This window comes from Glycine max, chromosome 14, assembly GCF_000004515.6.
Source record: "Glycine max cultivar Williams 82 chromosome 14, Glycine_max_v4.0, whole genome shotgun sequence".
Lineage (NCBI taxonomy): Eukaryota > Viridiplantae > Streptophyta > Magnoliopsida > Fabales > Fabaceae > Glycine > Glycine max.
Window position 1 is genome coordinate 1,356,018 of NC_038250.2, and position 19,564 is coordinate 1,375,581.

Here is a 19,564-nt window from a genome sequence, read left to right on the forward strand (position 1 = left end):
TTTACAAGTAGGAACGAAAGGAGTAATCTTCCAGAATCTGGGATAAGGTGGTCAGAAAAGAGAATTTTGCATAAACAATTTACCTCTTTGGTAGTTATTTAATTTATTTTCGGTTTTATATATTTAATATCTATTGGTGCTGATAGAAATTAGGGTGAAGGGTTGTATGAGCTTAGTCTCGGTATGCAAATTGCAAAGTACTAGAGATATTTGATTTATACATGAAAAATGTTCTTTTAATAAATAACTTGAAAAGCATTTACTATATAACATGAATAGCTCCTTAAAACAAATATTTCGTTAAGATCAATATTTTAAAATACTCCATACATTAACATTCTCCGAGTAATTATCCGAATTATTAAATAGAATTGTGTTAAATATTGAATTTATTTTTCATATAATAATTTTTCAAAGAAAATCAAATATAATGGGATGATATATATATCACTGCTGCTGAATTAACATTGAAGTCGGTGTCATAGATAAACCAGTGAAATATATTTATTTATCATAAACAGAAAAAGAAAAACACAATATGTAGGACGCAATGACGCATGCAGGCCATGTTTGGCTTATTTAGTTATTTATGGATCCCGAGGTAAGGGAAGTTGTATGCATACGTCTTCAATGCTGACGTTCACACCTGAGTAGAAGCAGGGGGAGCACGGTAACCTGAAATAAAAAGTATTTATTATAGAAGTCATATATATATATATAGGAGAAGATAAAAAGATGAAAAATATTTTTCTTGAATTCCTTAACTAACACCCTAATCACACTAGCATTTTTGAAGAAAAGAGAGACCTCCGCAGGTGGTTCCGGGAGGAACATCTTTTCCACACTGCCTGAGGGTATAGACAACTTTTCCCCCGCTGAAGTATGACTGAAAATTGTTAGCAAGTCGGCACATGCAGGGCACATCAACATTTCTCAGAGCGTTGCAGCATTCTGTAGATGGCGGAATAGTTGGCCCTCCGGGTTTATAGTACTCCTCGCATTCCTCTTGAATAGTACCCAAATTACCATTGCATACTTGACCCGAGATGCGTGGCACTGCTACAATGCCAGCAACCACCAACATTATTGTAAACCCTAATTTAATTCCCTGCATCCTCACCCTCCCTCTAACCACTTCAATGTATGCTTACAATTGTGGAGTTGATGGGATCACACACTCATTTATAGAAGAAACAAAAGGCAGTTATTAACTTGTGATTAATTCAATATTTGACTTTCTCTTAACCCAAAGCTGAATGGATACGTTTCCTCACCTTTTTAATTTGTCACCTAATTTCACACAGGAAAAAAGCTAATTAATGTGATATTTAAAATCTAATGGGAAAAAGATTATCATACATTTATCGCATTTTTACACCCGATTTTCATCTAATGCGCCTATCTTGTTTGTGTGGGTGTGTGAATTTGTAAAATGATCATTACATTATAAAAAGAAAAACAATATCGTACATATAAAATTTATCTAATAAACCAACTAATCAAAAATCAACATTGCATTTATATTATATTTAAAATAATTATTATAACCTTTTCATAAAATATACCTATATTATAATTATTATAACGTGATAAAATAACGGTATAAATATCCCTTATCATTATAGGTAAATATATTGTTTACTCATAAAATATACCTATATTATATTTTAGGCTAAATTGGAATAAAGGTACCCCAGAATCCAAATTCTTCTATCTTCTTATGTTATCAATGTATAGGAGTCAAATATATATATTTTCTTCTCAGGACATTTTATTTTTTTTCACCAATTCTTGTTTATCTACTTTTATCGATCGATGTGGGATGAGAAAAAACGTTCATATTCAGCTACAAAGTTTATTTTATATCCTGAGGGAAGTTCTACTTTTCTTTATTATTGAGAAATTTGGGTATGAGTTTATATATCTTTGATGATCCAATATTGAATTTAGAATCACTAACTAATCAATCATATGCCTTGGTGCAGGAAATAATATTTTACATCGGATTTCTTATTGTTTTTGCTGTCCAATTACCAATTATTTTGATTTGGTATAATTTAAATCTATAATTTTAGTTTTTTTATTTTTAAATTAAGATATTCAATTTTTTATTTATTAGAATAAGTAATTTTGATTCTTGTGACAAGTTTATCATTAATTAATCATAACTTATGACCTTTTATTTTCAATATAGGGTATTAAATTATTAACTCATTTGCTTTGTTTAGTTAATTTTATAAATACTATTTTTTATATATCACTAGTCAAGAGTTGTTAATTTTTCGAATTATCAAAATTTATAAATTAAAAAATATTTAACATAGAAATATTTTTAATTTTATTTTACATCATTTTATATTAATTTATTTTGAACAGTTTAAATAATTTTAATTTAATTTTACCAAATTATAATTAAAAGTCATAAATTAATATATAAATTATTTTTGTAAATTTATTTTAATACAGGTATTTTTACTCCAATTATAAAAATTAATATAATTACATCAATTAATATGTACATTTATTTTAATATGTAAATTACTTTTATTCTAATTATAAATTATTAAAATTTTAGTATTTAATTATTTTAGGAAACTTACATGTTAATATTTTAATTTTAACTACAAAAAATTATTCAGGAAATAATTTTTTTAATACCAATTATATAAATAAATAAAATTACATAAATTAATAATTAAATTATTTTATCTAATTTATAAAAATTATTAAATTTCTTTTTATATATAAGTAATACAAATTTTTATTTTAACTGTAAAAGTAATAAATTTTTAATTTTAATTTTTATTTGAAATTTACACAATTTGTATAAATTACATAAAATAAATTTTTAAATAATCTATATATTAGTTTGTGTAATTCTTAAAAAAATATAATAAAATAAGAACAAATTTTTATATATAATAATTTTAAATTTATGTTAAAATAAAATTTTATTATAAATATAAATACATATGAAATTAAATTCTGAATGTATTTAAATATGAAATATTTTAATTTATTTTAAAAAATTATAATTAAAAAAATAACAATTCTTGACTAATGATACATGTAAAATAATATTTATAAAATTAACTAAAAAAAATAAGTGATTTAAAGGTTTGTTGTTTGATATTTAAATGAGCGCCAAAAGATAGAAAGATCAAAATGATGAATTTTAACTACTTTTATTTTATTAAACTCGCATTTTAATTAAGACACCCATATTTGCATTTAAATTCCTTGCATGGGCACGGCATTTGGATTAAAGTTCTTTAATTGAGCTTACGGGTTCAAAATATTTCTATATTATTTTATAATTTATATAAAAAATGCTAGTTGACGTCTATTTAAAGATTTATCAAAATATATATAAACAATCATGAATGTTGATATATATTCAAATAATTATATATTTACATATATATATATATATATATATATATATATATATATATATATATATATATATATATATATATATATATATATATTATAATTTTACTTCATTTAAATGTGTGTATGCAAGAAATATAATATTAGTTTTATGAATATAGTTAGCTCAAGAATCTACTCATTATTGTCCTTGGATATACAAACTAATTAATTGTATAACAAACAAAAGTAAAGAGTTTATCCTCCTTCACAGGCTAGTTGGTGTATTTGGGGCCATCCTTCTTCATATGCCAACCTTTTTAATGATGTAGTAAATATATAAATTCATTATCTTACTCTTTTATATTTTTTTCGAATAAAAAAACCTTTCAAAATATCTTCAATTGTCTTACTTCTTTTATTTTTTGAATGACCTAGCTAGTATGATTTAGAGTGTCTTAAGAAAGAATGACATGATTTGATTATAATATTAAGAAAAAAAATGACATGACTTGATATAGCATCATGAAAAATAAAATTTTATTTGAATTTTTCATAGTTAGAATGAGTCGATTTGTTTAATTTCATGTAATTGAGAACAATCTCAATTTATTCCTTCCAAACTTTATAGTTTGTACATAATTTTCACAAGTAACCTTACATACACATTAACACAAGAATCTACCCATTATTGTCCTTGGGTATACAAACTAATTAAGTTCATAACAAGCAAAAGCAAAAGAATTTAACCTTCTTCACACCCAAGTTGGTGTACTTGGGGCAACCCTTCTTCACATGTTAATCTGTTGACAGGTACACAATTAAATTTTTCATCTTGCTCTTTTATATTTTTTTTGAACAAGAACACCCTTTCACAATATCCTTAAGTGTCTTGTTTCTTTTATTTTTTGAATGACCTGATTTAATTTAAAATGTCCTAAGAAAGAATAACTTAATTTTATATAGTGTCATGAAAAATAAAGTTCTATTTGAAATTTTTATTGTCAGAATGGGTCATTTTGTCTAATTCCATGAGATTGAGAGCAACTCAACTAATTCCTTCCAAACTTTATGACTTGTACATGTAATGTTGGAATTTGAGTCTCGCTTCTTTTATTTTGTGAATGACTCATTTTGATTTAGAGTCATAATAAAAAGTAGTCTAATTTGTTCTATCATCACAAAATATTAACTTAGTTTGATCTAGCTAGCCTCATAAAAAATAAAGTCTTATTAGATTTTTTTTAGTTAAAATGGATTTGATTCGTTCAATTTCATGTAATTGAAAACAATCTCAAAAGACTCCTTCCAAACATTAAAATTTGTACATGTAATTTTAGGATTTTATTAATTTGAATAGTAAAATTAAGAGTAGTAACAACAACTAAAAAGAGAATAGTAAATATAGAATGCACATTTAATCTTTAATTATGATAAATTCAAAAAGCCAAATAAGATACTTAAGGCACAATTAATTTCCAATCTTTGAATTTAAAGTACTAACACTGCAAGTGATATTTTTAATCGATAAATATTAATAATTAATATATTATGTTAGGGGATGATTTGAAATCATGAAACTAGGACCTCCTTATTACTCTAATCCCTATGTCCCTCCTCCCAGCCATGGGATCATCTTATACAAATAATACTCTTAACATAGTTATAGTGATAAATCTTGTCAAATATTTATTTTAATTTGAACATTCTATTGTTTACATAAAAAACTTAATCCTAATAATTATCACATATTTACTATTGCATGCATCAAATTATCTAATCAAATTACATCTATTTTTGAACTAATTATAATTTGTATGAATAATAATTTTAAGTCAAATTTACATAAATTTAATCAAATTAACACGCGTTAAAAGTTTACTTTTATATATATATATATATTCAATTATTCGAAAAAAATACTAAATACCTTAAACTATGAGGTCTTAATACACACAAGTTTATCGTTTATATATGTGCAAACCCAAAAAAAATTATGTATATATCATCACTTAACTTACGGAAATGAATCTCGAACCCCATACCAAAATTTCAAAATAGTCCAACGGTTAACAAGTCCGGCATCATAGTTTTATCGAGACAGCCATGAGTTTCTTCGGGAAAGGAAAAGTTACAATGCGAATGGTATTTCTCTATACTCCGACATGTTTTCGTAATTCCCAACGGTGAGAATGTTCGGAAATGATTTCTGAACTTGGTTATCAAATTTCATGACTATCCAACGGTGAATAAATATGAAATCGTCGTTCTTCTAAGACAAGTTTGATGGTATGCGGGAAAAAGAAATGATTTTGGGAAGAGGATAGGAAAAATCGAATTTGAGAGGAAGAAGAGACGTAGAAGCTATCGTCAGTATGACCTAACATGTCGCTATTTATAGCTAGGGTACTCACAACCTATCATTTACTTTATTTATTTATTTTTATTATTTTATAAAAATAAACTCTATTTTATTCTCTATAAAGTGAATAAATAAAATACATTTTTTATTTTCTCTCAAACCATTATTTTAATCAATAAAATTATTTTTACTTATTTATTTAATTATAAAAACCTCATCATTTTTCTAAAATTCTATTTATTTATATTTTTTACTAAAAAATATTTTTAATTTATTTACGAAAAATGAAATATTACAATTCCAGCCCCTTAAAAGAAGTTTCGTCCCTGAAACTTTGCCAAAAGACCGATGAGAGAGAGATTACACATCTAGTTCTCAATACCAAGTATTGGTTTTTATCACAAGACTCATATGTTCTTAGCAACTAAATCCGGCAATCCTCGTTTACTCATTGACAGTATTTCATAAGTTGTGTTTTTGTATGAGAGTGATATCTCAACAACAATAGAATGTGAATGATATACTATTTGGAGTAGGGTAATATCGTAGGAGACATTGATGACAATTTGAAACAAACAGACATACACAAGAAAACATGATTGACTACATGGTCAACTCTTTTTCAAACATGAGACGGTTCAAGAAAAAAAAAATGAGTTTCATGATTCTCACACTCTATCAATCCTGATCCACAAATGACTATCGAGAATACATGATTTTCCTACCCTCGGGTCTAAGCCTCTTCCTTCAACGCAATCTTTCTCACTTTGGTATATTTGACTCATAACGCTCACTTAATTAGGTTCAAGAATTAAGGTTCCTTACTTAATACTAACTAGGGGCTAATTGAATAAGCAAAACAGATCACTTCTCACTTTTGTAAACTTGTTCAAGCTTAAGGTTTAGTGGTTTACTCCTTATAGGAATTTCATCAAAAAGCTTAAACTTACTCGAGTCATCTATAACAAGAGTTAATGTTAATTCAATAAATCCTAAAATAACTTTGATTCGACTACTAGTAAAGGGTGTCTCATCTTATAATCTTAAGTTTCTCCTCATCTCAAAATAATTTTTTATCCAAAAAGGATTTAAAGTCATCTCTTACCTAGACGTAGCATATTCTAAGAATCATCATCATCTAACTAAAATACATAACAAAACTCTTAACACGAAACGTGTTATGATTATTAAATATTCGAATTGTTGTAAAACTACTGACAAGTATATGATTTTTTTAACACATTAAAAAACAAAAACAAATTAATAACATTCGCATAGTAATTTTGATGTTGTTTTTTTTCTTTGTTAAGGGTATCCTCTTGTTGCTAAGACATTTATTTAATTACTTCATTACTACCTTAATTTACATTGTTTTGTGCACCAGTTTTTACTTCCACCTTAATAATGGATATTAAAAAAAATATAGAGGTATTATATATTTATTAATTACTGTAGATTTTGAGTATAAGTAATTAAGTTGATAACATAAGTGTTATTTCAGGGTTCCATAATCTTATCATTCTAAGAATTATACCAAAATATAATTATAACTTGTAAGTAATTGGTAAAGTTATGATGATAACTTGCTAAAAATATATAAAATAAAATGAATTATTTAAGGAGATTCAAAAAATATTTTAAGAATATTTCCTTGCATATTATAAATATTTTAAGTTAATGGTTAATATTTAATTTTTTTTCTTTGATAACCCGGATAGTGAATTTTAAGAGCTCTTATGGTAAATTAAAAATAGGGAAATCAATTTAGTAAAATAAGATAAATGAGAGTTTTTTTTTTACGATCAAGCCTTAATATTATAAAAAAGATAAATATATCGGTGTAATTAAAACAAAAAAATAGATATTTTAATGATTTAAGCCAAATCAAAGGATTTTAAAATTAATTATTTTGATCCTCTAATCTTAAAAATTTAATGATTATAATATAATGAGAGTGGAATGTTAGCAACAAGACTGTATAAGAGAGACTTATTTTATACCCCCCACCACTGCAATCTGGAACCAAGTGCCTTTTGATTAAAACTCCCTACCACAAAATGAATTCTTTAGCATTGTGTTCCCTTTGCCTGTTTCTCATTGCTCAGTCTCCTTGGTTAACAAATGCTACAGTGTTTGGTGATGGTTCCGACCTAATTGGAATGCACGAATATTCTAAGAGCAGATCCTACAGTCCTGGGTGCAAAAAATCTTCTTCAACTTTCGGAGGCAATCTTGAACTTGGCCGTGAATAAGACAGAAAAAGCTGAAGATTTTCTAAAGGGATTGGCGAACACAACAGATGTTCCGGCCATTGCAAATTGTGCACTTTATTATGAAAATGCGGTTGAACGCTTTATGAGTTCTTTGCAAGTGTTGAAACACCAAGATCTTGAAGTGGCTAACTATTTGGCCGCCATTGCTGGTGATGAACCATCGTCATGTGAGACAGAATTGAGTGCTGCACATATTGTTAACCATGCAATTTCTGCTGTTAACCACCAAACAAGTTTGCTTAGCTATATTGCATTCGTAGCCACAGGGAAACTGTCTTAGTGCTCTAGCATCTTCTTTGCGGGAGAGTGATTAATAAAAATTAAATTCCAAGTTTTCTGCTATTTGTTTAATTACCATTATCTTTTCTTGTTTCGTCGTGCTTTTTATAATACTCAATTTTATCTGCTTAATAAGAAATAAATATAAAAAATGAAATAAAAGGATGAATACGTAAGAAAGGTTTAAATAGTCATAATGAGTTTATGATCATCATATATTTTGATGAAAATATTCATAAATAAAATATTTCATTTCAATTTTATGATTTAAAAAAATCACATGTTTTTGTCTTATTTACCTTTTATCAATTATATTATTTGTAACACAACACCAAAGAATAATGGAGTTGGTGTTGTTCCTAATATGCCTTCAGTTTCTGCTGAGATGCCACCAAGCACCAACATTGCTAACACTGAGCTCCCTCTAACTCCCATCGTCACACTTAATTAATTTCAACTTCTTTCTAATAATCCAAAATCAACTTTGCTCACAAATAGGATTCAGGACGGATTATTATGCTAATAACCCTACAATTGACATCACGTATTTATAGAAACAAAAGGAAGCCAATTTTTTAATAAAAAAAATAACTTGTGGCGTTAACCATCCAACTGCAAGTGAATTTCCTCATAGTTATTAAAATGTGATTAATTAAATAGATGACTTTCTTTATAACTTTACCTGAACCCATACGTTTCAATTTGGCATTCTTTTTCCTCCCTTCCTTTCTCACCTTTTCGGCGGCCAATTTTATGAAGAAAAAAGGGTAACGTGATAAAATAATGGTATAAATATCCCTTATATCATTATAGGTAAATATCTTGTTTACTCATAACATATACCTATATTTTATTTTAGGCTAAATTGGAATAAAGGTACGTGCCCCATAATCCGAATTCTTCTATCTCCTGATGTTAACAATGTATATATAGCAGTCAAGTACAAATATTTTCTTCTCAAGACATTTAACTTTTTTTTCATCACATGAGAATTAAAATTAATTTTTGTTTATCTACTTTTATCGATATGGGATGAGAAAAAAACGTTCGTATCCAGCTACAAAGTTTATTTTATATCCTGGGGGAAGTTCTATTTTTCTTTATTACTGACAAATTTGGATGAGTTTATATATCTTTGATGAACCAATATTGAATTTAGAATCATTAACTAATCAATCATATGCTTTGATGCTCAAAATAATATTCTATATGGGATTTCTTATTGCTTTTGCGGTTCAATCACCAATTATTTTGATTTGGTATAATTCTAAATTCATAATTTTGGCTTTTATTTTATTTTTAAATCAAGTCATTGAATTTTATATTTATTAGAATAAGTAATTTTGATCCTTCTTGCCAAGTTGATCATTAATTAATCATAACTTATGACCTTTTATTTTCAATATAAGGTATTAATCCATTAAGGCATATTTATTTTGTGTAGTTAATTTTATAAATACTATTTTTTATATATCATTAGTCAAGATTTATTAATTTTTAATATTTTGAATTATCAAAATTTATAAATTAAAAAATATTTAATATAGAAATATTTGATATAAGAACAGTGCTATACCGTACGAAAAACAAAAACACTAAATGCACGAATCAGTTAATTTAACTCCGATTTAGGTATTATAATTTGTAGTCACGTATATTTGTGTGGACTCGTACAATGAAATTCTCGGAACATTTAGTATTTTCCATGGGATATTATTGCCTCAGCAAACATCATTTGATGAAAGAAATGGAAAGTAACTATTATTGGCACTGTAGCAACAACGCGAATAACCAGTGGTTTTTTAAACTCTACCCAAAGCAAAGAAAAACAAGAATAAAATGAATTAAGACTAAAAAAAATAAAGTCACGTGAATGTTGTAAATAGACATGGAAAAATGAAAGCAGCGTCACTAATAAGAGAAATAATTTTAAACAAGCAGTATAACTACTTAATGAAAGTGATATTTAACATAGCTAGAGGTGTCAGCTAATATGTAGGGAACTGATGGTCCACATTGTGGGCCCAAGATTCTAAGCCACCAACAATATCCTTGGCAGAAGTGAAACCCATTTTGTGAAGATACTGAACAGCCCTTTGAGAATCATTTCCCCTTCTACATACTACATACAATTGTGCACTTGACCCAGAAACTGCACCACTTTCCTCTTCCTCTTTCTTCAAAGCTGATGATACTTCAGGCAGCCTAGCCTCTAATGTTGAGAGTGGAATGTTCAGAGACTTTGGTAGAGATGCAATCTTGAAATGGTGTGCTGGTCTAACATCAACCAGCACATGAGGTCCCTTCTTAATAATTACTTCACTGTACTCCTTGCTGCTGATTCTTGATTCTCTGGGAAGTAGATTTAACTTCAAAGGAGGCTGCATATGAATGCAATGGAATGCATTAATGACATGGTAAATCTCAAAATATTATATACTGGGAGACAATTTAGTAGTCTTTTATCTCCAGCAATCTCATCCAATACAAAGTGCAAATGAAAAATATACCCAACTAATCCTTAAACAATTTCATCTAAATACAAAGGAGGTGAAAGGCAAGAAAAAAAGAAATCATACCACACGCAAGGGAGTCTGAGTGAACTTCTCATAATCAAATTCTCGGAATTGCTGTTGGGTAAATGTTGCATTTTCTCCACAAGCTTCACACTGCATAGACCTTCCTCTAATTTTGACCTGTGCAATAAAAAAAGTATAATCAGTAACTAATAAATAAGATCTTGCTATGGTATCATGCTCAAAAAACCATCATATAATTTTTTTACTTTGAGACAGCATAATTACAAATATGATTTGGAACTGTATATATTACAAGTCTCCGTTTAATTTGGGATAGCCAGTTTGTTAAGCAATTTGATATTAGAATTATAAAGAAAATGATTGGTCTGCATGACAATTATTATTAGTAACAGAAAAATTGGTGTGAATATGAGAATCACTCAATAGTAATGTCAATCAATTCCTCTAAGGAGTATCCTTAAGTAGGAAAACCTTTATCCTAATAGTTCCAATCCCACTAGGATACAAAACCCTAACTTGTCATCCAGATAGTTTATTGAAATAAAATCCTAATTTATAAGAAATCCTAAACATTCAAACAATTATGTGATGCCCCACTTGTAAAATCCTAATAGACATTTTGGAGTTCTTAACATACAATACGAATCCGTCCAGACAATGCATCCAAGAGAAGCATCCTTCCTGAGAGTGGCTCACCAACAGAAGCTGCAATCTTAATAGCCTCAAGAGCTTGGAGACAGCCAATTATACCAGGAACTGAAAATGATCAGAGCCAATGTCAGAAAAACAGAAAACTAGCAATAGCAGAACAAAAAAACACAAAGGTACTAGTGAGAAGTAATGCAAGTTGAACAATAAATATTCATAATAACTGACACGAATGATAAAATGTCCAGCATCCAGTAATCACAGTTTAGCTAAACGAATTATAAATGAAACAACTTAAAACATTCCAAACAAATTGAATTTTTAGCCAATATGTCTTACTAAAGAGTACACTCTCCAGTAAACTAAGAATTTCTTATAGTTTACAAAAACCTCCTTTTGAGTAAAACTTGGTTGCTTAAAACATAGATACTTCCACGTTTGTAGAGACAGTTTTGAAAAAGGAATCAAACAATCAGACTCATTTTTTGTTGTCACTAATAGTTATAGTACATATTACTAAAAGTCCATGACTGAACTTCACAATGAAAACAGGAGAGCAGAAGAATTTAGTCTTATGGTTCACATTGTTCATGCTTATGTAAATGTCTCGCAGACTAGCAATGAGAAGTAAAACTGATGCAGTTCACAAAGACAGTAGTAATTTTACCTACTCCTAGAACTCCACCCTCAGCACAACTTTGGCATGCTGTTCTAGGTGGTGGAGTTGGAAAGAGGCATCGATAGCAAGGACCACCATTGTAATTGTAGACAGTAAGCTGCAGTAAAAGTTTCCATAGTTAATCCTCAAATTATGTGATATAATCAAGCACACAGGAGTACTTGTCGCTCTATGAAGCATTATTCAACTTAAATGCTGGGAAAAAAAATAATTAGACATATACCTGCCCTTCCAATCCCAGTGCAGCACCTGATACAAGAGGCTGCATCACAGGAAAACAGTTAATGTAAAAAATTGCATTAGTAACTTAAGTTTTCCCATAAATCATACTATGTACATAAGTATAAAAAATAAGATAAATATAAGAACCAAAAACGAAATTGTTTAACTGAATGAAATAGAAATCCATATAATTGTAACTTTTCAAATTTATAAAAAACTGATGTCTACAGGGAGCAATTGCACCAAGATTTTGGAGATAACTCATATGGCACATACACACTGAAATATTTTATAGGCATCATGCACATAGGAGCACGCATAACTTCCTTTTTGTTGAATTAATGTAGATATCTTATGCATTGATGAACCAAAACATAAAAAATAATGCTGACTTAGAAAGTGTATTCATGGAGGAACCAAAAAATTAAAGCAACAAGTGAAAAGGCCCATGTAACATTAATTCAAATGGTCACAATCTGTTCATACATCAAAACATTAAGATTTACCTTTCCTAGAACCACACAGCAATCACTGATCAAGTATCGGGTAGGAGCATTATCTGTTGCATCTACTATTATATCATATCTACCAAATTCACATAATTATAAAAAAAATGGTCAGTGGTAATATAAAAAATGAAATGAAAAAGGTTAAGTATAGAAGAAAGAGGCCTCAAGCAAAAAGAAAAATCAATCTTATAATAGAAATTATACTTGCTGAGAATTTCCAAAGCGTTGGAAGTCTGCAAAGCTTCTTCATGTTCCACAACTTGAATAGTGGAGTTGATCCTAATATTCAAAATATCTTAGTTCCAAGAAAAATGATGATACTAATATTACAATAACAAACATTTGAAAAAGAAAATTTCTCATGGGATTTTATTTGCAGTTTGTCAACAAAAATTGATGTGATGAATAGTTGGTGAAAGAGTAACCTACGAGCAACAAGCAGCAGCGGCAGATTTCACTTTTGGCTTACCAACATATGCTTCGGTGTGGATAACCTGAAATAAAGCACCAACTTGTCCAAATTAATAAAAATAGTGAAGTTAATTCAAAAAATCTGTAAACGAACACAAACACAGAAGCAAGACGCATATTAACACTTTGTACTCGCAAAAGTGCAAACGCCCAAAGGCTGATGCCAGACACAAACACAACAATACACAATGTATGTGTTGCACCTGCTATGCCAAAAGAGGGTGGGAAGGTAAAACAGATAATACAATACCTGCCTATGCATATTATTCAGCTCAACCACGTCATGGTCAATAACACCCAAGCGCCCTGAGTATAGTTTTTAAAATGTAAGTTTCAAGAAGCATATAGACAGAGGTCCTGTTTGGGAGAGAAGAAAATAAGAAAGTAAAATAAATTAAGTTTCCCTCATAAGTTAAAATCAACTTGGCACTTATCTTCTCCAAAAGCTTAAGTGCATAAGATGATTTTAACTTGTACGAGAAGGTGAATTCATTTTACTTTCTTATTTTCTTCAGTTATAAGTGTTTATGAAAAATTTATCCAAACAAAGCTTAGAAGTGTCACATGTTACCAACACCAGAAGCTGCAAAGTATAACAATGCAGGTGCACCCAAACCTCCAGCTCCCACAACTAAGATTGACGACTTCAATAGATTTGCCTGCCCTGCACTCCACAAACACAAGAAGGTGGGAAAATTTAAGACAAAAAAAAAAACAAGACAAACATGCAGATAAGGGCTATTTGTCTGATGTCTATTTTTCGCAGTGAAAACAATACATGGCAAAATAGCAATTGTTAAGGTTGTTACTATAAAGCAGTTGCAACATGGAACTAACTGTAGTTAATGCTCAAACACAAACGTGCAATGAATATGAATCTTCCTTCATTCTTAATTCAAACTTAATTAGGTTTATGTAGCACGAATGATAATTAAATGTAGGAGAGAAGAACACCTTGAACACCAAAGGAAGGGAGCACAAGGTGGCGACTGTATCTGTGAATCATGTCCTGGGTCAATCCGTTGGTGGGGTACGATGAAGAAGAAGAAGCATTGGGAGGTGCGGCGTCGTTTTGGAGATTAATCTCTCTGAGTTGAGCTTCAAGCGCAGAGATTTTGTGCTCAATTTTGGTCTTTTCGTCCTTCAGCGAATCCAGTTCCCGAAGAATCTCCGACGCCGACATGGCAACGCAACGAACAAACTATCTATCCTATGTTGAGTGTTGACTATGTTCCTGCGCAAAAGCCCAACACCAATCTAAACCAGGGTTTTCCACTTTCTAGTCCAACATTACTGTTTCTCTTGCAACAAAACAAATGTGCTTCGAATTGATATGGGAAAAAAAACTAGTATGAATTACTATGTGATATTGATATGGTTATTAAAAAGTACAGTGGTTTTTACTTAATTAACATTTCATTCAAAAAAAACTTAATTGTTATGTTAGAGTGTTATAAAAAAATCATTTTTGTATGCTCTAAAAGGATTAATAAAGGCGTGAATTGATTAGATTTTTTATTTTGATATTAACATTTCTTTTACTTTTATAACTAGTCTTTGAATTTAAAAAATTCCATTGAATATATAAACTATAATTTTTTTTAATAAAGATGCTTAACAAAAGATAAGTTTGAAAACTTACACTTACAACGTATTAGATGGGATATCTTATTTTACGCTATTCAAATATTCAATTAATATGTTAAATTTTACTTATTGAAGAATATTAGTAAAATATTTCTTTTTAAGTCTAACATATAAACTTTATTACTGGTTAGAGTTTATTAAAAATTATAAAATCAAGAAAAAAAGAAACATTAAATAACAAGTGAAATCTATAAAAAATTGTGATTTTCAATCAACCATAAAGAATATAGTCAAAAGAGCTTCTTGAACTTAAATATACTTAAGTAATAAAGGTTGAAATTAAATATTAACATTAATTATTAAAGTGAAATTATAATTTAATTAATTTTGTGATAAGTGTAATTCAGTTTATTCGTTGATGGAGATTTTTCTTTTGGTACAAGGAATTAATAAGTGAGATAGACCAGATAGATTAATTGGATTAGCATTATGTCATTAACAAAGGGCAATACATGGATATCTGGATTGAGTTTGAGGCCAGGTGCAATCTTGTCCTTATTATTTTTTGTTTTTATTTAAACAGACATGAGAGTCCATTAGGTGTAAACTTCTTTAGAAGTAATTCTGGAAGAAGAAAATAAGAAGAAAAAAATGAAATGAATTTCTCCATTAGGTAAAATGAATTTTTTATTAGCTAATTTGTAGATGTCATCTCATCTTTTAGAGAAATTATATTGGTGAGCTTCTAAAAATTAGTTTATGGAGAACTTATTTTTGTTTATGGAAAAGTTCATCTTATTTTTTCTTCTTTTTATTTTTTTCTTTTAGAAATGATTCTAAAGAAACTTATCCAAACAGGCTATTAACTAGTTATTAGTCTCTATCAAACAACCAAACATTTCCTGAAGATAGATAGAAGGAAGAACCATGGTCGGTGGTCAATTCTACACTCTTCTCCATGCCACTTCAAGATCCTCACTGGTAAAGTCTAGCAGTAGTAGGCCATTCTTCAACAACACCATTAAGGTATCCCTTTTATTTTCATTTCCTTTTTAAATCTCAGTCATGTTCTTTTCTTTTTCTTTCACTCGTGTTGCAAATTATTCTACTTCAATTTGCTTCTCTGCTCTAGAGTTACTAATCTACATTATCTACTAGCTACTAGAAAATTAAATTAGATAAACAAAACGTCGAATTTTAATCATTTTCAGTTTCATTTTGCCTTTGGTTGGAAACAAGTTTTAATTAACTTTTTTATGTGTTTGAGAAGGTAGAATTCATGTATTTGATGGAAGGTTTTCATTTTTCTGCATAAGGCGGTTGTTGAAAGTGGAAATCTACACTTGAGAAATGGATTAAAGTTGGAAAAGTATTTTTGTGAATTCCAATATATATTTGCGAATTTCAATACATAGAATGAAAAAGGTAGAATTTGTTAATTTAAGTGTAAAAGCATATTTGAACCCTCTAATAAAATCCTCACTAGCACTCAAAGGGGTTTGCTAAAAATTAAAACCTAATGATTCTATTATGTGTTGACAACATGTTGTAGTGACCAGAAAGTAATGTATTATTGTTTGGTTATTGAATGTATCATAGTTATGGGCAAGCGAGTAGCCATTTGATGGAAGAGAGGGCACTTTCCATGGCTAAAGAGTTGTAGAGGAAAAGGCCAAGGAAACCAAGGAAGACAAGTCATATGATGGTGCATAAGAGGCTACTAAGGTTCAATCTGTCAAGGAGTGAGAGCAACTTCACTTAATGCCAATTGGTTTTAAGATGAAATCTAACATGATATCATAGTTGCACTCCAAGGAGTGAGACAGCTGATGTGAGACTTGGGTATTTTCCAACACACCCTCTCACGCACAACACTTCTTGGACTTGGTGCGTGAACAACAAAGGGTGGTCGCAGCGGAAGCTAAGGTGAGGTCCCAGGAACAGAGTTTGGCTCCGATACCATGTTAGAATTAATAATGTGAGAGACCTAACTCAACACCAAAAGCAAGCTCAAGGGGTGAGGGTTGTCCCTCACTTATATATTCTAATGTGGGATTACTTTTAGCCGATGTGAGACTTGGATTATTTTCAAAGAAATACCACCCAAGTCCCACATGACTGTCTCACTCCTTGGAATGTAGTTTATATACCTGTTGGGTAACTTCACTTAATGCCAATTGATTTTAAGACGAAATTTAACATGGTATCATAGCCAGACTCTGTTCCTGGGATCACACTTCCGCTAGCCTTTGCTTTGTGGTGACAAACACCAACCATTTGTTGTTCACGCCCGAGCCCAAGAAGTGCTTGGCGTGAGAGGGTGTGTTGGAAATAATCCAAGTTCCACATAGGCTAAAAGTAATTTCACATTAAAATATATAAGTGAAAGGCAACTCTCACCCCTTGAGCTAGCTTTTGTTGTTCACTCCTTAAAATACAGTTTATATATCTATTGGACAACTTCACGTCTTTGTTTTAGCAGGTTGATTGGTTGATTGAGTATGTTGAAATTTTGAAATCCAATGTAGTTAATTGGTTTGTTGGTTGTTTCTACTCAAAAGATTTACCATCTCTATTTTTATTTTATTTGACACTTCAAAAAAAAAATTTTTTTGTCACATAAAAGTTTAAAGATAAAATTAAGGAAGTGTTTACGATGTCCCCATTAATTTGAGGGGAGGGGTTTTGACACTGTTAACTTTTTTAACCAATTAAATTACATGTTATTTTCTCATTAATTATATATTTTTTAAATTAGTCTTTTGATTATTATTCTTTTTAATTTTAAAAAATTGTAACTTTTTAAATTAAGAAATATGATTAAAGATAATTTTAGAAGTCTGAATCTTAGAATCTTTTTAGTTGCCTTCAATATTTTTTATAAAAAAAAATTTGGAACTTTGAATTTAGGGTTTTGATAATTATTATTATTTAAGTATAGATTTTATAAAAAAAAATGTCAAAAGTAACTAAAAAAATTTAGTGTTCAGATTTCAGACTTCTAAACTTATTTTTAATTATATTGTCTAATTTAAAAAAGCTACAACTTTATAATTTTAAAAAATAATAACCAAAGAGTAATTTTAAAAAAATTAATGAAAAGATAACATGTAATTTAATTGATTAAAAAATTAATAATATTAATTCCGTAATTATTGGGGTCATCATAGAAACTCTCTAATATTAAATACAAATTTTTTAAGTATACGTTATTAAAAGAGAGACGAAAATAATTGTATATGAAATGTAAAAGTGAAAAAAAAAATAAAAAAAGTAAAAGATATACTAAAAAGATTTACAGATAATTTTAGTATATATGATAAGATTATTTATTTTTTAATTTGTGTATGGATTCTGATAAACGTACTCTCCATTTTGATGTGTATGAGTGAAGGGAAAAGAAAAATAAGAAGAAAATATGATAAAAAAAGATGTAGAAGAAAAAGTGAGGGCAGGAATATAATTATTATTTGTGTATTAGAACCTTAAATAATAGGGGAAAACAAGGAGTATTAATTTTTAAATAGGTATGTTAAAAAAGAAGAAAACCATTAACAAGTATCTTCAAATGTTGTCAGTTTTTCATTTGGTGTCAAAAAGAAGTAAATTTTGTGATCATTTAAACACTTCTTGTTCCCTTTACGGTGCTATTGGTGAGGAAAGATGTGTCCTTATAGTGAAATAGCTGTAGGGTTCCTCCATTGAGACTATATTTTTGTCCCAACTCCTTTTCGTGGTTGGGAGGTATCGTCCACTTTGAAATTGATTGGAATGAGAGATAACTCAACCTACTTTAGTACTTGTCTGGCAATTATGCATTATTTTTGCATTTAGATGTATATCTAGGTATTCGCATTTTTTTAATAAAAAAACATTGTATCAAATTTCAATTCGTGTTAATACTAAGATAATACCAGGAATGTAGATAGCTTAATTCTGATCTTATCCTGAAAAAAGTATAAGCTTATCATATTTAATAGGTATACTTTAATTGATTGAGTTTATTAAAGATAATTTGAATGTATAAAATTACCATTTAATCTAATATGAATATGATCTTGTCCTGATAAACCTATTAATTCTGATTTTATCTTATCAGCTATCTTTTTATCAATTTAAACCTTATAAAGACATACATAAATAATAATGATAATATGTTTATTGTATTTTATAAATGTTTTCTTCAACTTACATAACTTTGTTTTAGTCAATTATCATTTTATTGATTTTTCATCATTGATATTAATATTATAAATGTCATAACTTTTTATTATTTTTTCAAATAAATACATAATAAAATATATATTCAAATTAAATAAAATACATAATCTGGATAAATTTGTATGTAAATGTTCGTCTTCATATACCGTCCTGATATATGGATAATATCTTCTTTGCTTGTGAATATTTTTTAGAGTACCCACAAAGATTCTGATAGACTTTATCATTCCTATCCAAAAACCTAGTTAGTAATATACATACCGTGAAATTTTTATTAAATATTTTTTTTATTAAGTAGTAATTTTTTTTAAAACTCTTTTTTTATCATCCCTTTCATTTATCCAAATAAGTAAAGAAATATTTCTCCACTTTCCTTTTTTTATTTCTATTACTTCCATTTT

General features: G+C 28.7%; 2 protein-coding genes across 2 annotated transcripts; both read right to left on the minus strand.

The window, feature by feature from the left end:
* Nucleotides 1–482: 482 nt before the first annotated feature.
* Nucleotides 483–1,145, minus strand: LOC100814205 (uncharacterized). Its single transcript, XM_003544714.5, has 2 exons — nucleotides 808–1,145; nucleotides 483–675 (listed from the first exon to the last, which is right to left on the minus strand). Exons 1-2 carry the CDS (start codon nucleotides 1,112–1,114, stop codon nucleotides 641–643), a joined length of 342 nt encoding a protein of 113 aa, XP_003544762.1. The 5' UTR covers nucleotides 1,115–1,145; the 3' UTR covers nucleotides 483–640.
* A 9,068-nt stretch (nucleotides 1,146–10,213) lies between these two features.
* On the minus strand, nucleotides 10,214–14,713 carry LOC100814736 (adenylyltransferase and sulfurtransferase MOCS3). The gene is made up of 11 exons (XM_003544715.4): nucleotides 14,310–14,713; nucleotides 13,927–14,019; nucleotides 13,606–13,661; nucleotides 13,314–13,378; nucleotides 13,089–13,163; nucleotides 12,882–12,960; nucleotides 12,377–12,415; nucleotides 12,142–12,250; nucleotides 11,464–11,582; nucleotides 10,866–10,982; nucleotides 10,214–10,667 (listed from the first exon to the last, which is right to left on the minus strand). Exons 1-11 carry the CDS (start codon nucleotides 14,536–14,538, stop codon nucleotides 10,275–10,277), a joined length of 1,374 nt encoding a protein of 457 aa, XP_003544763.1. The 5' UTR covers nucleotides 14,539–14,713; the 3' UTR covers nucleotides 10,214–10,274.
* Between the last annotated feature and the right edge of the window lie 4,851 nt (nucleotides 14,714–19,564).

Coding starts and splice junctions, on each gene's coding strand:
- LOC100814205 (XM_003544714.5), bottom strand. CDS start 1,114: ATGCAGGGAATTAAATTAGGGTTTACAATAATGTTGGTGGTTGCTGGC. Junction 676..807: donor TCCCGGAACCACCTGCGGAG/GTCTCTCTTTTC, acceptor TTTTTATTTCAG/GTTACCGTGCTCCCCCTGCT.
- LOC100814736 (XM_003544715.4), bottom strand. CDS start 14,538: ATGTCGGCGTCGGAGATTCTTCGGGAACTGGATTCGCTGAAGGACGAA. Junction 10,983..11,463: donor TGTCTGGACGGATTCGTATT/GTATGTTAAGAA, acceptor TTTATTGCACAG/GTCAAAATTAGAGGAAGGTC. Junction 10,668..10,865: donor CTCAGACTCCCTTGCGTGTG/GTATGATTTCTT, acceptor ATTCATATGCAG/CCTCCTTTGAAGTTAAATCT.